Source organism: Esox lucius, unplaced genomic scaffold, assembly GCF_011004845.1.
Source record: "Esox lucius isolate fEsoLuc1 unplaced genomic scaffold, fEsoLuc1.pri scaffold_48_arrow_ctg1, whole genome shotgun sequence".
Lineage (NCBI taxonomy): Eukaryota > Metazoa > Chordata > Actinopteri > Esociformes > Esocidae > Esox > Esox lucius.
Window position 1 is genome coordinate 65,430 of NW_022995030.1, and position 17,510 is coordinate 82,939.

Genomic DNA, 17,510 nt, shown 5'->3' on the forward strand with positions numbered 1-17,510 from the left:
AGATACTAACATTGGTCCCGTCCCCTCCACCCAGCGGCGCGTGTGCGCATCCCGCTCGGACGTTCGCTGTCCGGTCCTCGGAAGCGATGGCAGGAGCAGCTAGGCGCCTGGGGAAACAGGTTCCGGAGGCACGCGGCCCGCTCGGCGTCCGGGGCTCTGAAGCGATGCCCGGAGCCGCCAGGTGCACCGCGAAACAGGTTCTAGAACGGATGTTGGCTAATCGCCCGGCCGTCCCGGAGGAGGAGGAGGACGACGATGACGACGAGGAACAGGAGGAGGACGAGGAAAAACGGGAGAACGTGCCAGAGGAGGGCCGGGAAGCGATGCCCGGAGCCGCCAGGTGCACCGCGAAACAGGTTCTAGAACGGATGTTGGCTAATCGCCCGGCCGTCCCGGAGGAGGAGGAGGACGACGATGACGACGAGGAACAGGAGGAGGACGAGGAAAAACGGGAGAACGTGCCAGAGGAGGGCCGGGAAGCGATGCCCGGAGCCGCCAGGTGCACCGCGAAACAGGTTCTAGAACGGATGTTGGCTAATCGCCCGGCCGTCCCGGAGGAGGAGGACGACGAGGACGACGAGGAACAGGAGGATGGCGAGGAACAGGAGGAAGCATCAGAGGAAGAAGACAACCAGGAACACGAGCCGGAGGACGAGGCCTCGTCCTCCTCCTCGTCGTCGGACCAGGAACAAGAGCGATACGTTCCCGGGGCGGAGAGAGATACGTTCCGGTCGAAAAACGGAACGATCGCGTGGTCCTCGGTCGCGTATCCCAGACAGGGCAGGCCGTCGCGACCGAACGTGGCGGCCACGATGCCCCCGGGCCCCACGGAGCACGCCGTCTCCCGCGCGCGGGACGTAGCCTCCGCGTTCCGGCAGTTCATCACACCCGCGATAGAGAGCGTGGTCCTGGAGATGACAAACCTGGAGGGCTCTCGGAAATACGGAGACGGCTGGAAGGCGATGGACGCGATCGACCTGCGCGCGTACGTGGGGCTGCTGATCCTGGCGGGCGTATTCAGGTCCCGAGGCGAGGCCGCGGCCAGTCTGTGGGACGCTGAGAGCGGAAGGCCCGTGTTCCGCGCCACCATGCCTCTGAAAGTCTTTCACACGTACTCGAGGCTGCTGCGATTCGACGACCGCGAGTCGCGCCCGGAGAGACGCGCCACAGACAAACTCGCGGCCATACGAGAGGTCTGGGACAAGTGGTCCGAGCGGCTCCCGTTCCTCTACAACCCGGGCCCTCACGTGACGGTGGACGAGCAACTGGTCCCGTTCAGAGGTGGGTAACGCACGCGCTCACGCACGCTAGCGGCAGAGGCGCGTTTGTAGGAAAAACCTAGGGCCGCCCGACACCCGGTGACTATCATCATGATCATCATCATCATCATGATGATGACCGTCTCTCCTCGTCTCTCCCCCCGTCCCCAGGTCGTTGCCCTTTCCGCCAGTACATGCCCAGCAAGCCCGCGAGGTACGGGATCAAGTCGTGGGTGGCGTGCGACGCTAAATCCAGCTACGCGTGGAAGATGCAAGTGTACACCGGGAAGCCAGCCGCGGGCGGCCCGGAGAAGAACCAGGGCATGCGGGTGGTGCTCGATGTGACAGAGGGGCTCAGGGGGCACAACGTGACGTGCGACAATTTCTTCACCTCCTACGAACTGGGACAGCGCCTCCTGGCCCGGGGGCTCACGATGGTGGGCACGGTTCGCAAGAACAAGCCCGAGCTCCCTGCCGCGCTGCTCGCGACCAAGGCCCGAGAGGTGTTCTCGTCCAGGTTCGCGTTCACCCCGAGCGCCACTCTAGTGTCCTACCTGCCCAAGAGAAGCAAGAACGTGTTACTGCTGAGCACGCTGCACACGGACGCGTCGGTGAGCGAGCGCCAGGACAGGAAACCCGCCCTCATCCTGGACTACAACAGCAACAAAGGAGGGGTGGACAACCTAGACAAGGTGGTCGGAACCTACAGCTGCCGGCGGATGACGGCCCGCTGGCCCCTGGCGGTCTTCCACAACATAATCGACGTCTCCGCGTACAACGCCTTCGTGATATGGAGGGAGCTCAACCCCGGCTGGATGACCCGTAAGAGGAACAAGAGGAGGGTCTTCCTGGAGCAGCTGGGGAAAGCTCTCGTGACGCCGCTCATGGAAAGAAGGGCGCGTATCCCGCGCACACACTCGTCCGCGGCGCTCGTGAAAGCCGCGCAGAGCGCTAGAGCCGGGGTTCGCCCCGAGGGCCTGGAAGCCGCTGCCCGTGCCCCTGGCCCTGCCCCTGCCAGTAAGAGGAAGAGGTGTCAGAGCTGCCCGCCCAAGAAAGACTGTAAAACCCACACGGTGTGCAGCGGGTGTAAGAGATACGTATGCAAACGCTGCACGCACGCCTACTGTCCCACGTGCGCCGACTGGGGGTTTACACAAGAAGAGACGGACTGACCCGGGGCGCGCGGGGTGTTTGTTCAGCCCCGGGGGTCCCCCGGACCCCACCGATTTATCCCGCCACCCTGCCCTCGCCCTGGGGTCTCTCCGACCCGCCGTTAGCATACCAGTTCCCCTCGCCCTGGGGTCTCTCCGACCCACGGTTATCCCGCACCCTCCCCTCGCCCCTGGGGTCTCTCCGACCCGCCGTTAGACAGCACCCTGCCCTCGCCCCTGGGGTCTCCCCGACCCGCCGTTAGACAGCACCCTGCCCTCGCCCCTGGGGTCTCCCCGACCCGCCGTTAGACAGCACCCTGCCCTCGCCCCTGGGGTCTCCCCGACCTGCCGTTAGCATACCAGTTCCCCTCGCCCTGGGGTCTCTCCGACCCACGGTTAGCATACCAGTTCCCCTCGCCCCGGGGTCTCTCCCATCCACGGTTATCCCGCCACCCTGCCCTCGCCCTGGGGTCTCCCCGACCCGCCGTTAGACAGCACCCTGCCCTTGACCCTGGGGTCTCCCCGACCTGCCGTTAGCATACCAGTTCCCCTCGCCCTGGGGTCTCTCCGACCCACGGTTATCCCGCACCCTCCCCTCGCCCTGGGGTCTCCCCGACCCACGGTTAGCAAACCAGTTCCCCTCGCCCTGGGGTCTCTCCGACCCGCCGTTAGCATACCAGTTCCCCTCGCCCTGGGGTCTCTCCGACCCGCCGTTAGCATACCAGTTCCCCTCGCCCTGGGGTCTCTCCGACCCGCCGTTAGCATACCAGTTCCCCTCGCCCTGGGGTCTCTCCCATCCACGGTTATCCCGCCACCCTGCCCTCGCCCTGGGGTCTCTCCGACCCGCCGTTAGACAGCACCCTGCCCTTGACCCTGGGGTCTCCCCGACCCGCCGTTAGACAGCACCCTGCCCTTGACCCTGGGGTCTCCCCGACCCACGGTTAGCAAACCAGTTCCCCTCGCCCCGGGGTCTCTCCGATCCGCCGTTAGACAGCACCCTGCCCTCGCCCCTGGGGTCTCCCCGATCCGCCGTTAGACAGCACCCTGCCCTCGCCCCTGGGGTCTCCCTGATCCGCCGTTAGACAGTACCCTGCCCTCGCCCCTGGGGTCTCCCTGACACGATCGAGTTGGCGTGTACACTGCAAGGTGCGATCTGACCCGCAGGACACGGGGGGTACGCGCGGAACGCAAGGGCGACACAAGGGTTAAAGAAGTTACGTGAATAATCTAGTTTGTCAAATTGGGTTTTTGAAATGTATGTTTTATGCAAAATCTAACATGGTTATGGTTGAGTGGAATACATCTTGCCATTTTTGAAATGGTTTGGCTAAGCAATGACTAATTTGATGGGTGTGTTACTTTTCAGTTAGTTTAATATTTGATTAGAAGTAATCATATTAATCTTATGCACTATGGAATAAGTGGGTAGAAACGTGCAGGGAGCACATTTTGTTATTCCTTACATGTTTACAAAATTTTGCCATGGTTTAATTGATATTGAGAAAATAATTCTGCATCAAGTTATATTTCTGGTAAACAAGTTGAGAAGTCTTACATAGTCTAAATTGCATAAAGAGAGGTACAGACCCACTGTAGCACTCCACTCTATGACAGTTTGAGATGGATTTTAACTTGTTTGGACTCTTTAGAAGAGAAACAGACATTATCAAAATTGGGTATTCTAATTCTAATTTAAGTTCTGTCCTAGTAAGCAATCATTGGAAAGTTAATGGTTAACAGAGGTTTCTTTGAGGTGAATGAAGAGAAAAAAGGTTGTTTTACTATTGTCAAATGCCTGGGGTGTTTCAAGATAACACCAGTGTCCCTTATTGATAAGACCAGGGTTTGTTCTTAGGTCAGTAGACCACCCCCCACTCCAGGGAGAGCCCTGTGGTGGTAAAGGAGTAAAAAGGGGGGGTCATGATTTATGACAGGATTTCAGAGTGTTTTTGATGTGCTAGGATAATAAGAAGAAACTTGGAGAATTCACACTGAGTTCATCTTGTAGAGAAATTAGGCTAAATAACAGTTATGTTAGCTGACCTTCAAGATGGTGTGAAATGTTTGATTTGAAATGAGGTATTTGGTCCTTTATGTGAAACAGTGGGTGAATTTGATTGTAGTTCCAATACAACACAATCAGATGTAAATTATATAGGTGAACTGAGAATTGTTCATGAACTACTATTAGAGAATGGTACTTCAATGTAAGTAAACTATCTTAACTGATGAGTTTTTGGAACAGTAATGTGAAATTGTGTTCTTCTGTTCTTTGTGTTGGTTGTTACACCAACTATAGAAAAGAGTGGAATTGTTATTTTGCTACACTAGCAGAACAGAAGCACCAGAGATGTTAATGTTTTAATGATACTGTTATTGATTTCAACTGTTCTACTCTATTTGGAGAGATGGAGAGAAGAAGTAGAGAGATATTGGAAATATAGGGTTTGAGTGTTTGATAGTGTGTGGTTCTAATGTATCAGCGAGATGCAACAAGCTAACGTGATGGACATATGTGATGATGTACTGTGCAGTTGGAACTAATCTTCTCAAGGATAATTCACACATTCAGATACAGAACACTTGAAAGCGATTCGGCAACAGAGGACTTGTTGGAGCCCAGAGAGAGACTGAGCTTGGCTTAAAAGGACAACTGTGAGGTGGCTGAGGTGAGATGGATCTCACAGACACACAGACAGACTGTCCTACAGCTGAGAGAGGAGTCGACTCTGGCTCGCTGCACGTCTAGGTGCTGCACGTCTACAGGATGCTGAGTTCCTGTGAGCTGAACTGATTTGAGTCCTGCTGGTTCTGCAATGTGATGGAGAAGGCAACCTCCGACCGAGAGGATGGAGGCGTAGGAAAGATCTACTGCACAACATCATGCAACGCTGATTGGGTCCATACCAGGTACATCTCATCTGCTGTCCAGGTAGCTGAGAGAGGAACCTGGGATCGACGACACGCTACACAAGGATTTCAGTGGTGAAAGGTTAGACGCAGTGAATTGAAGTCACTGAGGGAAAAGTGAATTTTCGGGTGCTAGTAACCAGTCACTTTCTACATGGCCTTTAGCTCTAGAACCTTTAGCTAAAACTGGTCATCTTGGAGTTCACAAAGGAGAACACACAGATTCTCCTGGCCTGGCTGATAAAGCAGCTAGAATGGAGACAACAAGAGCTGTGTCTGCATTTGAGCTATGAAGGACAACACCTTGGAATATACATCTGACTTTTTCGTTCTGTTACATCGACCTGTCAAAGAAATGGTTCATAACTGACTGTCTGACGTTTGGAAGAGCAGAACAGTTGTGATGACTTTGGAAGAACATCCAAATGGAACCATGGAGAGGACTTTTCAGTGAATTGAGCAGTTGGCATGAGAGAACTTTGTAACAGTGATGAATTGAAGGATGCATTCAGTGATAGGTGTTTATGATGATTTTAACATAAAAGTTTTGCTGTACTATGTTATGATTCTGTATGATGACAATGTGTGATCTTGGAGTTTATACGGAAGGTAATGATCTAGAAGAATGCAAAGGAGGATCCAGACATTTCAGATTTGTTCAGTTCTCTAATCATTAAGGATAATAATATTGACTGGGTCATGTTGTTAAAGAGTACTGTTTTGTTGCAGTCTACACCCTAATGAGTGAACTGTTTAAGGTTTGATACCAAGGTTTGACATGGTATCAAGAGGATGGATTGTTGTGGAAATTTCTTATACAATGTATTCTGATTGTATTAAGGACTGAGTCCCACTGTTAAGATAGGTACAGGAATGTGTGGGACCTGGTATTTGCATAGGGGACATCTATTGTCTGTCCAGATGCAGATCAATGGGTTTTAGGACAGGATAGGAGAAGATACAGCAAGGGGGCAGTAAGGCCAGTTGGCCCCTTTGGGTAAACATTATTGCAGGAAGGATAAGGTGGGGGAAGATAGCATTTGACGTGTGTGATAGAACAAAGGGAAAGGTGTTTGATTGACATGAAACAGATGGCAGCATCTTACCACACCCCTTCTTCCTATGTAATAAATACTGTCGAAATGATGTTTTTATTTAGAAACTATCCACCGTTACTTTGTAACCTGTATACTTTCTCCTTGCAAGCAAGATTAAAACCGTTTATTGCGCAATTGATTTCTCCTGTCTTACCTACCATTTTCATAGAACTTTGGAATTTTAGAAATTGCCATCACACCGGACAGCATCGTGTTCTCAAACATGGAAACAGTCTTGTGTCCGATCACAATCATTCGATTGAACACGCTGTGGTTATAATAGCGCCACTCGCAAAACCCGTTGCATCTCAAGGTGTTCCCGGCCACCGTGCCTAAATGCACATAGTAGGTATCTGAGCTGTTTTGTAGGCGGTCGTACAGTTCCTCTTCGTCGTCAGCCCAGATGAGCCCCAGTGTTGCACCTGCGTGGTCTCCCAGAACGGTGACATTGTTTCCCGTGCTGGGCACGGATTTCGCTGTCAGGTACAGTTTCCCAGATTGCATAGCCTCCGCACCCGGGACCGCGGTGTGTTCCACGTGGCCTGTGTGGTACACTGTGCCCTATAACGAGGCAATGGAACCCACCAGCTGAACCACCTGCTTAACCAGGCATGGTTTTGTCACAATAAAGTGTAGCACGAACCACAAATGGTCACTGAGAATGGGTACGTTCTTGAGAGCGATCTCTGTTACGTTGGAAACCACGTTCAAGTGCCGCTTATGCTGGGTCTGACGCGAACTCGAGCCATCGGACCTGATCATGTCGTGAAACTGTTGGAGCGATTTGTTCCACTCGGATACGAACGTATGGATAGGGATTGTGGGGATGTACAGCTCCTCAGTCCAGGCCCAGTTGTGTATACACCGCTTGGCGATCAGAGAGCTCCCTTTTGCGATGTACGTGTTGTACAGGTCCACGATCGATGTGTATTCCTCAGATTCACTGACGATAGGCATGAGTCGGATGCACACGTCCCCGACTCTAGGTGTGTGTTTTGTAGTCGATGCGATGAGTTGTGAGGGCACGTGCTTAAAATCGAGCTCGCCCAGGGCTAGGTTATTCAATTGTCCTTTATGGCCACACAACCCAGGTAGCACCATGTGGTTATCACTGTAATCATTGTTCAAGAGTGGTATAATCACCGGGTCTCGCTGTTGCAGGCTCGCTCTCACGGGTTGTTCATTGAGCATGTGGCACAGTGACTTCTGAGAGGCCATAGTAAGAGGCTGCAGAATGGAAGCTCGCTTGTTATATTGTGGTTTGAACCCGTCTCGTTAGTGGCTCACTTACTGGCTCGCAAACGCTCAAACCCTAATAATACCACATCTCCCTGTACAGCAAGCATCACAAGTGTAACCCAGCAGAAAAATAAATAAAAATACAATACTCAAGTTTGTTTGCAAGGGTTTATTTTGTGCATCCAGAAATATCAACACGCGTAATAAGAAAGCAATTCAATTACACAGGGTGTACAACAAATTGTGCTCTCAAGACCTTGCAATACGTTATCAAGGTAACGCTACACACAGGTATCTTTACATCTTTTTCACTACCGATGAGATGAAATCCGCAACCGCATTGGAAGCTTGTTGCTTGTTCATTAGGGACGTACTGGGCTGTTGCGCGCACGGCTGAGACTGTTGTACGTTACTCACGCAGGGCGTGGGTTCCCTAATCTCTTCCAGTTCCATCGTGTCGTGGCTCTCCTCGATTCGAGTGGCTAGTGCCACGCTTTGAGATCTGCTTCGTAAGTTCTCATAATTCGTTTAGCAGTTTTTTGACATCCCCGGGATCCTGGTCTTCCTTGGTTTGTTTGCGCGCACGCTTATACGGGGTGTCCCTCGCTAAACTCTGCAAAGTGTCCATGTTACACTGGTTAGAGGAGGGTTCTTGATACACTGGACTACTCTCTCGTTCTAGTATGGTGTCTCTTACAATGACCTTGATCGAATCAAACATTTTATCGTGCTCTTTCTGCGAGGCCGCCTGTCTCTCTGATTCCTCCTTGTTATACTCCATAGCTATATTCCTCTTTTGCTCTTCGGTCAGAGTCCCGTACTGAAGTGAGTTGTGGTCACCCAGGTTCGTTACACCACTTGTGTTGTAGAGAGCCTGTCCCCCGTAGAATCCTTGCGCTGTCTGTTGCTGCTGAGGATTCCACAGATGTTGGGTTTGGGGTTGGGTATATTGTTGGAACATGGGGGGTACCTGCATGAAACTCTGTAGAGCTTGTAGCTGAGCTTGCGACTGCTGATTACGTTGCTGAGGCAGAGACTGCTGCTGTGACTGTAACGCTTTGATAAGGTTATCAATCTGGGTTTGTGTAATGGACATTGTGTCTTCCATGTGGTCGGGTTTAGGGACCGGAGTATCTCCTGTGGGCTCTGTTACTTCGGTGGCGTTAGTACCTACGTGATTAGGTTTCATACCTGCGCATAGTTTAGTTTCCACGCCAGTACGTCTGGTAAAATCCTTAGCCCCTTGCATCGTGAACAGCGTGTCAGGATCCTCGGGGCATTTCAGTCTCTGGTTTAGTACGCTATTCTGAATCTTGATGGCCTCTTACACGTCCTTGAGCACTTGCACCTCTATGGCTTGATCTAACACAGCCTTCCTCAGGGATTCCACGGTCTCTGTAATGCTCTGCACGTAGGAGTTCTCGTCCGAAGCATCAGAGCGGGTTTCGGACTGAAGGCAGTGGACCTCAGCGGTCTCCTTGAGATCCAGACCTGCGTCCAGGACCGAATCCTTACGAGTGGAAAACCCCATCCTGGTCATGCTCTGGGTCAGATCGCGCGTGTCACCAGGGTGCAAAAGCACCCCGGTCTCATGGGCACTGAGACCAAAATTACATTATTCCGTGATGGGACCACTCTTATTTTCACCCACTGTGCCTAAGCTGAAGCCCATGTTAATCCCGGGCTTCACAACTCTGTTGGTGTACTCGCTATCGTGGCACACGACACAGCAGTACAGGAAGGTTTTGTCAACAGACCTACTGTGGACGTGCCAGTAACACTTGACTCGTCCGATGTCCTTGTTGGCTTTGTGAAGGAACACAACCCTTCCGGGCTGTAGGTGACACGCTCCGGAGTACGACATTTCGTTCCCGACAATGAAATCTCTCCTCGACTCTGGGTACACCTCGCCCTGTGCCACCCCAAACACGCTACACATGCCTACCAGGAACTTGGTACTCTCAGATGAAACGATACTAGCCAACGCTTCTGAGTAATCCTCCTCTTTGGTCCCGTAGCATTCATTGCAGAAGATTGGCACAAAGACAAACTGGTCCGAGCGCGGAGCCCGTTCAGGGTACTCCTCTCTGTCGACATAGTCCACTAGAGTCATGCTGTTCATGTTCACCACGGCTCTCTTGGTGTCCTCTCTCGAGATTTTCACAACCGCACACTGGTCTTTCGTGCTGAACACCGGGCCTATCCTGCCCTCCTCCTTTAGCAGGTGGGTTACACTGCTCGAGGCCATCGTGAGTCTGTCCGCTGCTACAAACACAGGGACCTGGGGCTCTGTCTAGTGCGAGCCAGATTGTGTGCGGTCCACCTTGGTGTTGAAGATCAGATTGTCCCCCCAGACAAACTCGTTGTCAATCTCGGTCAATGCCTGGAGTGCGGACCTAGAGATGTGTGTCACATTCTCCACTTTGCAATAGGGCGGGGTACCGGTGAATGGGAAACTGCCACGCTCTCCGTTTGTTTGGGTACGCGTGAGCTCGGTTATCAGCTCTGCTAGCTTGCCCGCGTCCGATACATTGAGCTGGAACAACCCTCGTAAATACGTCCTTGTCCCGACCTCATACGCATTGTTTTCTTGCACACGAAGCGAGTTTGCACCATTTACAATGGTCACTGTTTACTATGGCAATTACATGCTTGGAACCTGTATGAACTAAACAGTAGCTACCCGACCGTAATCCGCAGCACGCAGCGATAAGGCCTCCACACACTGTGAATTTATGAAATCCAGCCAGGGACTCAGGGAAGGCTCTGGGTTTACCGAGAGCTGACGATGGGTGACCACGCGTCTTCTTCGGATTCTTGTTATCCTTATCCTTCTGGCTCTTCCTCTCAGCGACTTTCATTGCCACATGAAGCTGCTCGAGGCAAACTATCCAATAGAGCCCATTGGGGTAAGAGAGTAAGAGCGGGAAGCGAGCCCTACGATGTGAAAGAACACCAGCTTAGTAAGATTCGATCCTCTGTCAGCATTGACCACGCTCAGGTCTCGCACGGAGAGAGAAGTGCAGCTGGTTCTATTAGTAGTAGCAACGCGCACCGTGATGGGTCTCCCTGCGCCTCAACAGACCGAGCGCCGGACTCTCGAGCTGCAGCGAAGCGTGGCTATGTCTCGGCGATGGCCGGGGACGCTATATTCCAGATGTTCCCGGAGCCCGTGGAGCAACAGGAACAAGAGATATACAAGATCAGCGAAAATGATCGATTCATACAAAAACAGTACCCAATGCTGTACATGAACCTGAACCCTAACGAACACCCCTCGGTTGCCGAAGTGCAGTACGAGAATGAGGGCCCAGGCTGTCCTGTGTGCGAATTAGACAGGAACACTTTGGAGTCCATTAAAGTGCTTAAGCCACACGAGGTCAGGGGACACCTCAATTCATACAATCATACATTCACTGAAGAGCAAGTAAACATGCATCTGGCCCACACCGTGAGGGATGAAAATGTCATCGGGGTGATACAGAACATGTCTGTGGACCTGATGAGCAAATCGTATTCGCTAGCGTACGCTGCTTCTCTTCGCATCATGAATCGCATCCGAACGCATATGGGTAGAGTGTTTCTCGTTCCGGACCAGGATGTGGCTAAGGTCCACAACGATGCCGTTAAACAGTTCATCGGTCTCGCGTCTACCTGTCAGGCGCTCATGAAATACAAGTACACAGATAACGAGAGAAGTCCTGTGACCACTCCTCTGTTGTAACTCTTTCACTAATACCAAGGTACTATAGAACCATGCCATACGATAGTGCACCCGAGGGCCTTGTTATGTTTTACCTTACACACACACACACATACATACAAAAAGGTTTCATTGTATTCTGAGCTAATTCATTCTGTACCATGACACACCGAGCCATGACACTCATTGCGATGGTCCTCTCACTCTCGTTGCTCCCGCACATGATGGGTTCCCCTCTTGTACACAAAAACGAACCTTACGGATACGCTCCCTACGTATGGATTTCCGTTAGCAAATGCAGCGCAGTGAATGGCTGGTGTCTCGGTAGGAGCCGCAGTAGCTTCGCTTTGACCGTGGACACGTACAACCCAAGGAGCGCTATGTGCACCCACTACTGCCCAGGCATGATCTACGCTCACTGGAGACCCTTGCGAGAATCAACTGGTAATACGACCACACAAGAGACCGAACGCACCATACTCGGTGCTTACGTTAAGAAGTTGGACAGGGCGTCCTGTCTCCCGGTCCCCGGCGAGTTCAAGTGCGCGGACCGTGTTGTCGCAAACACCCCCTTGAACAAGATATCTATTCTGCTCCACGCTAGCCCTGCCAACAGAGAATATTACTTTGGCTCGGACCCGATGCTTGAGTGCGACCCCGATCCTCAGTGCGCTGCTTTCAAGCTCCTGAGGAGGACGCTACACGCGCCACATGCGAGCAGACAATGGCCCGATACGGATGATGTCCTCACTATCCGAAACTCCCCTTACGCATGTGTGCTGGCCTACGTGGGCCTCGGGGACTCAGAGTCTATTGGCACCTGTTACACACAACTAGGGGACAGTTGTTTTTCCTCCGAGGGTAACAGATTCTGCATTGACAATTCTAGAGCCCATAAAGTAGGCCTAACCAACGCAGACGGTTCCGCTTCTGCCCCCATTGCCATCTGCGAGGTCTCAAGCTCCGCGAGTCAAAAGGTTCGGGACCCTGTCTACGTACCCACAGCTTCAGAGCTCAGGGACTCTCTCATACCCTCCTCCTGCGACGCGGCCGTTCTCACGAATCGGACTATCTCTCGGTAGCGCTCGATGTGGCCGCATTCCACATGGTGGCTGAAGCGGGTCATGTAATCATGAAGGTCGCATTTGACGAGTGCCTGCTCCCGATCCCAGCACCAGGTGTTGATTTTACCGTGGCTGTGAATACCGTAGCCGAAGTACTATCCAAGGTGAGTGTCCACACACTCGAGCGCTATCATGCTTGACGCAACGAACTGGGGCAAGATACGCTGCTCTCGTATAGAGCGGACAGGTGTGATGTTCACCAAGGTGGCAGCTGCTCTAGCTTCGTATCTGGTCAGACACCGGGTTCCGAAACTCTTTCTCAGGCTGCCCAGATCCCAAGAGCACCTGCGAACAATCAAGTTTTCACAGCTGGGTAATTTCGACACTTTCGTGACACCCAAGGGACTGGTCGACATGACTCGAGTTGGACACTATCAAAACGTGGATGTCCGGGAGTGGAGAAGATTCGTCCAAAGGAATCATGTCATACCTCTTGAGTCTACTAAGACAGGGAGTCAAAGCGAACAAGGTAATCTTCACTTTATCTCTCACAGGAGGGCTCAAGATCAACCCTCTCGAACATAAAGATTCACAGCACCGGGAGACCACCGGTGAATTGGCGCTTGCCGATCTGGAAACCAACACTGTGCTAAAGTGTGAAGAGGATCTCAATACCAAGTGCTGTTCAGGGTCCGTTGCAACAGTGTGGGCAAGGAACACGCTGGTGAACATCACCATAACCTCAACCTCATTCGAAACGCTCAAGAGGTTTCCCGAGCTGCTCGCGGTCTCCTTCGGAATCAACCAGTTTGTGATAACCCCGGTCGATTCGGATTTCAAACGAGGCGTTCGCTCAGACACCCCTGCGATACTGGGTATCACATCAGCAGTACACAGGCTGAGGGATTGGAAGAGGCAGCAGATATCGGCAGGGATATCTACTTTCGCTGCATGGGAACACGGGAGAAGCAAGCGCTCCGCTTCTGATCCCAACAAACCCCAGGTCGGGAAGCTGGACGAGATCACCGTCAACATCCCCGACAACAAATACAAGGACCCAGCCTCCGGGTCCAAGAACTGTGTGGACCCGCAGTACAACATAGGCCTAAGTAACATGCTTGTGTGTCCAGGGCTCATAGCCGCTCATGGCGCGTTGGGTATATTCAAGGAGCCCCACAGGGAGATGTACAGCACCAGCTACGATAAAATCTATATAGCAAATGTGTACACACTCGAATCGTGCACCCCGGGAGAACCCATCAAAAGGGCAACAGTCTCCCCGAGGCCCCCTCAGATCGCAGTAAACATCAACACTCTTATCCCCACCACAGACCGCAACCACTACATGGTAGGTATCCTGGATTCGGATCAAGTGGTCGAGTACGTGCCTCCCGTGAACAAGGTGTGCGCCGCTTACAACACCGGAGAGACTACACACAGCATGAACGTGGTTTCTGTGGACGACGGTTACGCACTCGACAAGCCAATGGTTGAAGCAGAACACAGGGTAATAATGAAACCGGCAGAGGCTCTGTTCTTCGTGTTATAATTCACTCCCGGCATAGACTACATCAACCTGAATGTGAGCTGTGTGAATTACGACGTGAGCGCACTACAACCCTGCCTGATTACTATATGCGGGGGTGACAGTAGTTGCAGGAAGGATTACGGGAGACTATGCAACACAGCGCATGAGATCATCAACGACGCCCGCAGAGCCGGAGAGATGATGAGGGAGGGACTCGAGGATTTGGCGATACAGGAGAGGAAGGCAAGGGCGTACGAGCTACCGGAGACATCGCCGTTCCCATGGCTGGATAAACCAGAGGGAACCCACGTTAGGCGCAAAAGGTTTCTTTGGTCGTTGACTGGAGTGGCAGCCTTGGGGATCGCGTGGCACGTATCCAATAGAGTAGATGCATTGCAGGATCAAATGGACTCTCTGAAGAATTCGTATGTCTCGGTTGCGGATCGGTTAGTTGAAGTGAGCAACAGGCTCGATAGCAACATAGCCCTGGACAATGGTAGGATCGATGACCAGGAGAATAAAATGCAGAAGAACACTGCAGTGATCAACAGCAACTTTGCCATGATGAGGGAGGCAATGATACGGCTCACCAAGAACACTTTGCGTGACACCAACGTAAAGTTCTCGGTCATGGCCAGCTATCAAATGTGGTACGCTCAGATGCAGAGCGTAACCCATCAGATGATGCAGGCTGCAATGCACACCAAGTTCATGGCGAAAGGAGTGGCAAACTGTCTGAGGCAGATAGCTTCTAAGCGTTCGGGGAGCGGTATGACAGTAATGCAGGATCACCCAGGACTTTCAGAGTTCCCGACTGTGGGCACGGCCCTGTACAAAGACAGAAAGCTTTTCATAGTACACTCTATCCCCGGGACCGTGGAGAAGACAGTTGTCAGAGGGATCATACCAATGCCCAAGATGAGCACGGACCGGGTCCCATGCTGGCCCGATTAAAAAGTGTGGTTGATAGACGGAAGGTACTACGAACCATCCGAGTGTCACGCAAAGTACTGTCATAAGCCCGAGCCTCACGAGAGGTACCTGAGATGTATCAAGGATCGGAGCGAGTGCAAGACAGTATGCGCACCCTGTCACCGAGGTATATGTTACCGGGATAAGAAAGTAACTTGGATGGAGGGGTCAGCCGCGGTAGAGATCGATTCTCCTCCTCTCAGACCGTTCTCCAGAGTGCACATTTCAGACGGCCCTGTCATGTTCTCAGATCTACTGAAATACGACACACAAGGGATTACCAGATTCGAGATACTGCAGACCATAAACACTAGCGTACAGCTACTCGATGTGCAAAAGGACCTGGACAACATCACAAAAAGCCTACAAGAGTTTGACAAGCATTACGATGAGATCACGGGTAGCAGGGTAACATTCGGAGGGTGGCTCTCCGGATTCGCAAGCGATGCGGCCATATGGACCTCTGTGGCCATACTCATGGCCTGGTGCACGGCTCTCTCGCTTGGGATTGGCTACATGTTTCTCATGCAAGGTAAGGCCCGGTACTACCTTAATGGACAAAAATGAATGGGCATGCATTGTACATTGACGCTCTACCCTCCCAAAAAAAAAAGCTGCCTGTTTGGCGGCAGGAGGCTAGTTTTACTAACTTGGTGTACAGCCCTCCTGCCAAAACTGCAGTTCATGAAAATTCCACTAGAGGGACTCTAGCTCCACCGAACTCAAACTGGAGGAGAATCAGGGTTTCTAGAGTTGGGCAGCTGAGGTGACCGTCGTTTATATTGCCCGTGTACAGTTGTACTGCCCAATTGTACGCCCAATGGGTCTGCCCATTCTATTCGGTCCTGGACCCCCCAAGTCAAAAAATTTGACATTTACTAGGCAAATGTACAAATTATACCGCCCAATTGTACATCTTATGAGAACACCCATAGACTTCGGTCAGAGAACCCTGGAGTCAAAATTTTGACTTTTACTAGGCAAATGTACAAATTATACCGCCCAAATGTACATCCTATTAAAACATCCATAGACTTCGGTCAGATGACCCTGGAGTCAAAATTTTGACTTTTACTAGGCAAATGTACAAATTATACCGCCCAAATGTACATCCTATTAAAACATCCATAGACTTCGGTCAGATGACCCTGGAGTCAAAATTTTGACTTTTACTAGGCAAATGTACAAATTATACCGCCCAAATGTACATCCTATTAAAACACCCATAGACTTCGGTCAGATGACCCTGGAGTCAAAATTTTGACTTTTACTAGGCAAATGTACAAATTATACCGCCCAAATGTACATCCTATTAAAACATCCATAGACTTCGGTCAGATGACCCTGGAGTCAAAATTTTGACTTTTACTAGGCAAATGTACAAATTATACCGCCCAAATGTACATCCTATTAAAACACCCATAGACTTCGGTCAGATGACCCTGGAGTCAAAATTTTGACTTTTACTAGGCAAATGTACAAATTATACCGCCCAAATGTACATCCTATTAAAACATCCATAGACTTCGGTCAGATGACCCTGGAGTCAAAATTTTGACTTTTACTAGGCAAATGTACAAGTTATACTGCCCAATTGTACAACATATCAGACCACCCATATGCTGTTGTCCGAGACCCCCAAAGTCAACATTTTGACTTTTACTAGGCAAATGTACAAGTTATACTGCCCAATTGTACAACTAATGAGACTACCCATACGCTTTGGTCCGAGACCCCCGGAGTCAACATTTTTACATTTGCTGTGCAAATGTACCTATAATACTTCTCAATTGTGTGCCCGATGGGATCACCCATAATACTCTTCACTCCATACTCCCCCATTCCAAATTATGACATTTACTGGGCAAATGTACTTAGAATACTTCCCAATTGTACACCCAATGAAATTACCCCATAATACACCTCACTCCATATTCCCCCAGTCCATATATTGACATTTACTGGACAAATGTACTCATAGTACGTACCAGTAGTACTCCCAATTGAATTACCCCATTTTACACTTCACTCATACTCCCCCAGTCCAAATTTTGACATATACTGGGTAAATGTACTTATAATACCGCCTAATTGTACATGAGAAGGAGACTTCTTAAAGACATGGGAGTTGGATTTTACAAGTGTACATGAAGAAGCAAATGTATTACACATTATTATTAAGCATTTTAAGCCTTTTCTACATTGTACAATTGGGCAGTATTTCCTACCCATTCATTTACATTGCAAATGTACACGAGTCAGTAAGGATAAGTCCTGTACATTTGCAATGTATTTGAATGGGTAGGAAATACTGCCCAACTGTACATGAGAAGGAGACAGTCTGGACAGGGTGCAGAGTGATAAAGGAGGCACTGTGTCATAGAGGGAGGCATGGACTGATGGAAGAGGGGTAGAGAGAGATATTGGAGGCACAGGGTCATAGAGGAGGTGTGGAATGATGGAGGTGGTCCCCATGGATATAGGAGGCGCAGTGTTATTGAGGAGGCATGGACTGATGGAGGGGTGGAGATAAGGAGGATGGGCAGAGTGATATAGTAGGCGCATGGTCATAGAGGAGGTGCGGTAT

At 51.0% G+C, this 17,510-nt stretch overlaps 1 protein-coding gene across 1 annotated transcript; it reads left to right on the top strand.

Annotated features, from left to right (window-relative positions):
• Window positions 1–2,539, top strand: LOC117594216 (piggyBac transposable element-derived protein 4-like). The gene is made up of 2 exons (XM_034291292.1): window positions 1–1,281; window positions 1,431–2,539. The coding sequence occupies exons 1-2, from the start codon at window positions 87–89 to the stop codon at window positions 2,429–2,431; spliced, it is 2,196 nt and encodes a 731-aa protein (XP_034147183.1). The 5' UTR covers window positions 1–86; the 3' UTR covers window positions 2,432–2,539.
• The last annotated feature ends 14,971 nt before the right edge of the window (window positions 2,540–17,510 follow it).

What these genes read in the sequence shown, in the direction of transcription:
- LOC117594216 (XM_034291292.1), top strand. Translation starts at nt 87, where the DNA reads ATGGCAGGAGCAGCTAGGCGCCTGGGGAAACAGGTTCCGGAGGCACGC. An exon ending in GCAACTGGTCCCGTTCAGAG is followed by an intron (nt 1,282 to 1,430) that starts GTGGGTAACGCA and finishes CCCCGTCCCCAG; the next exon opens with GTCGTTGCCCTTTCCGCCAG.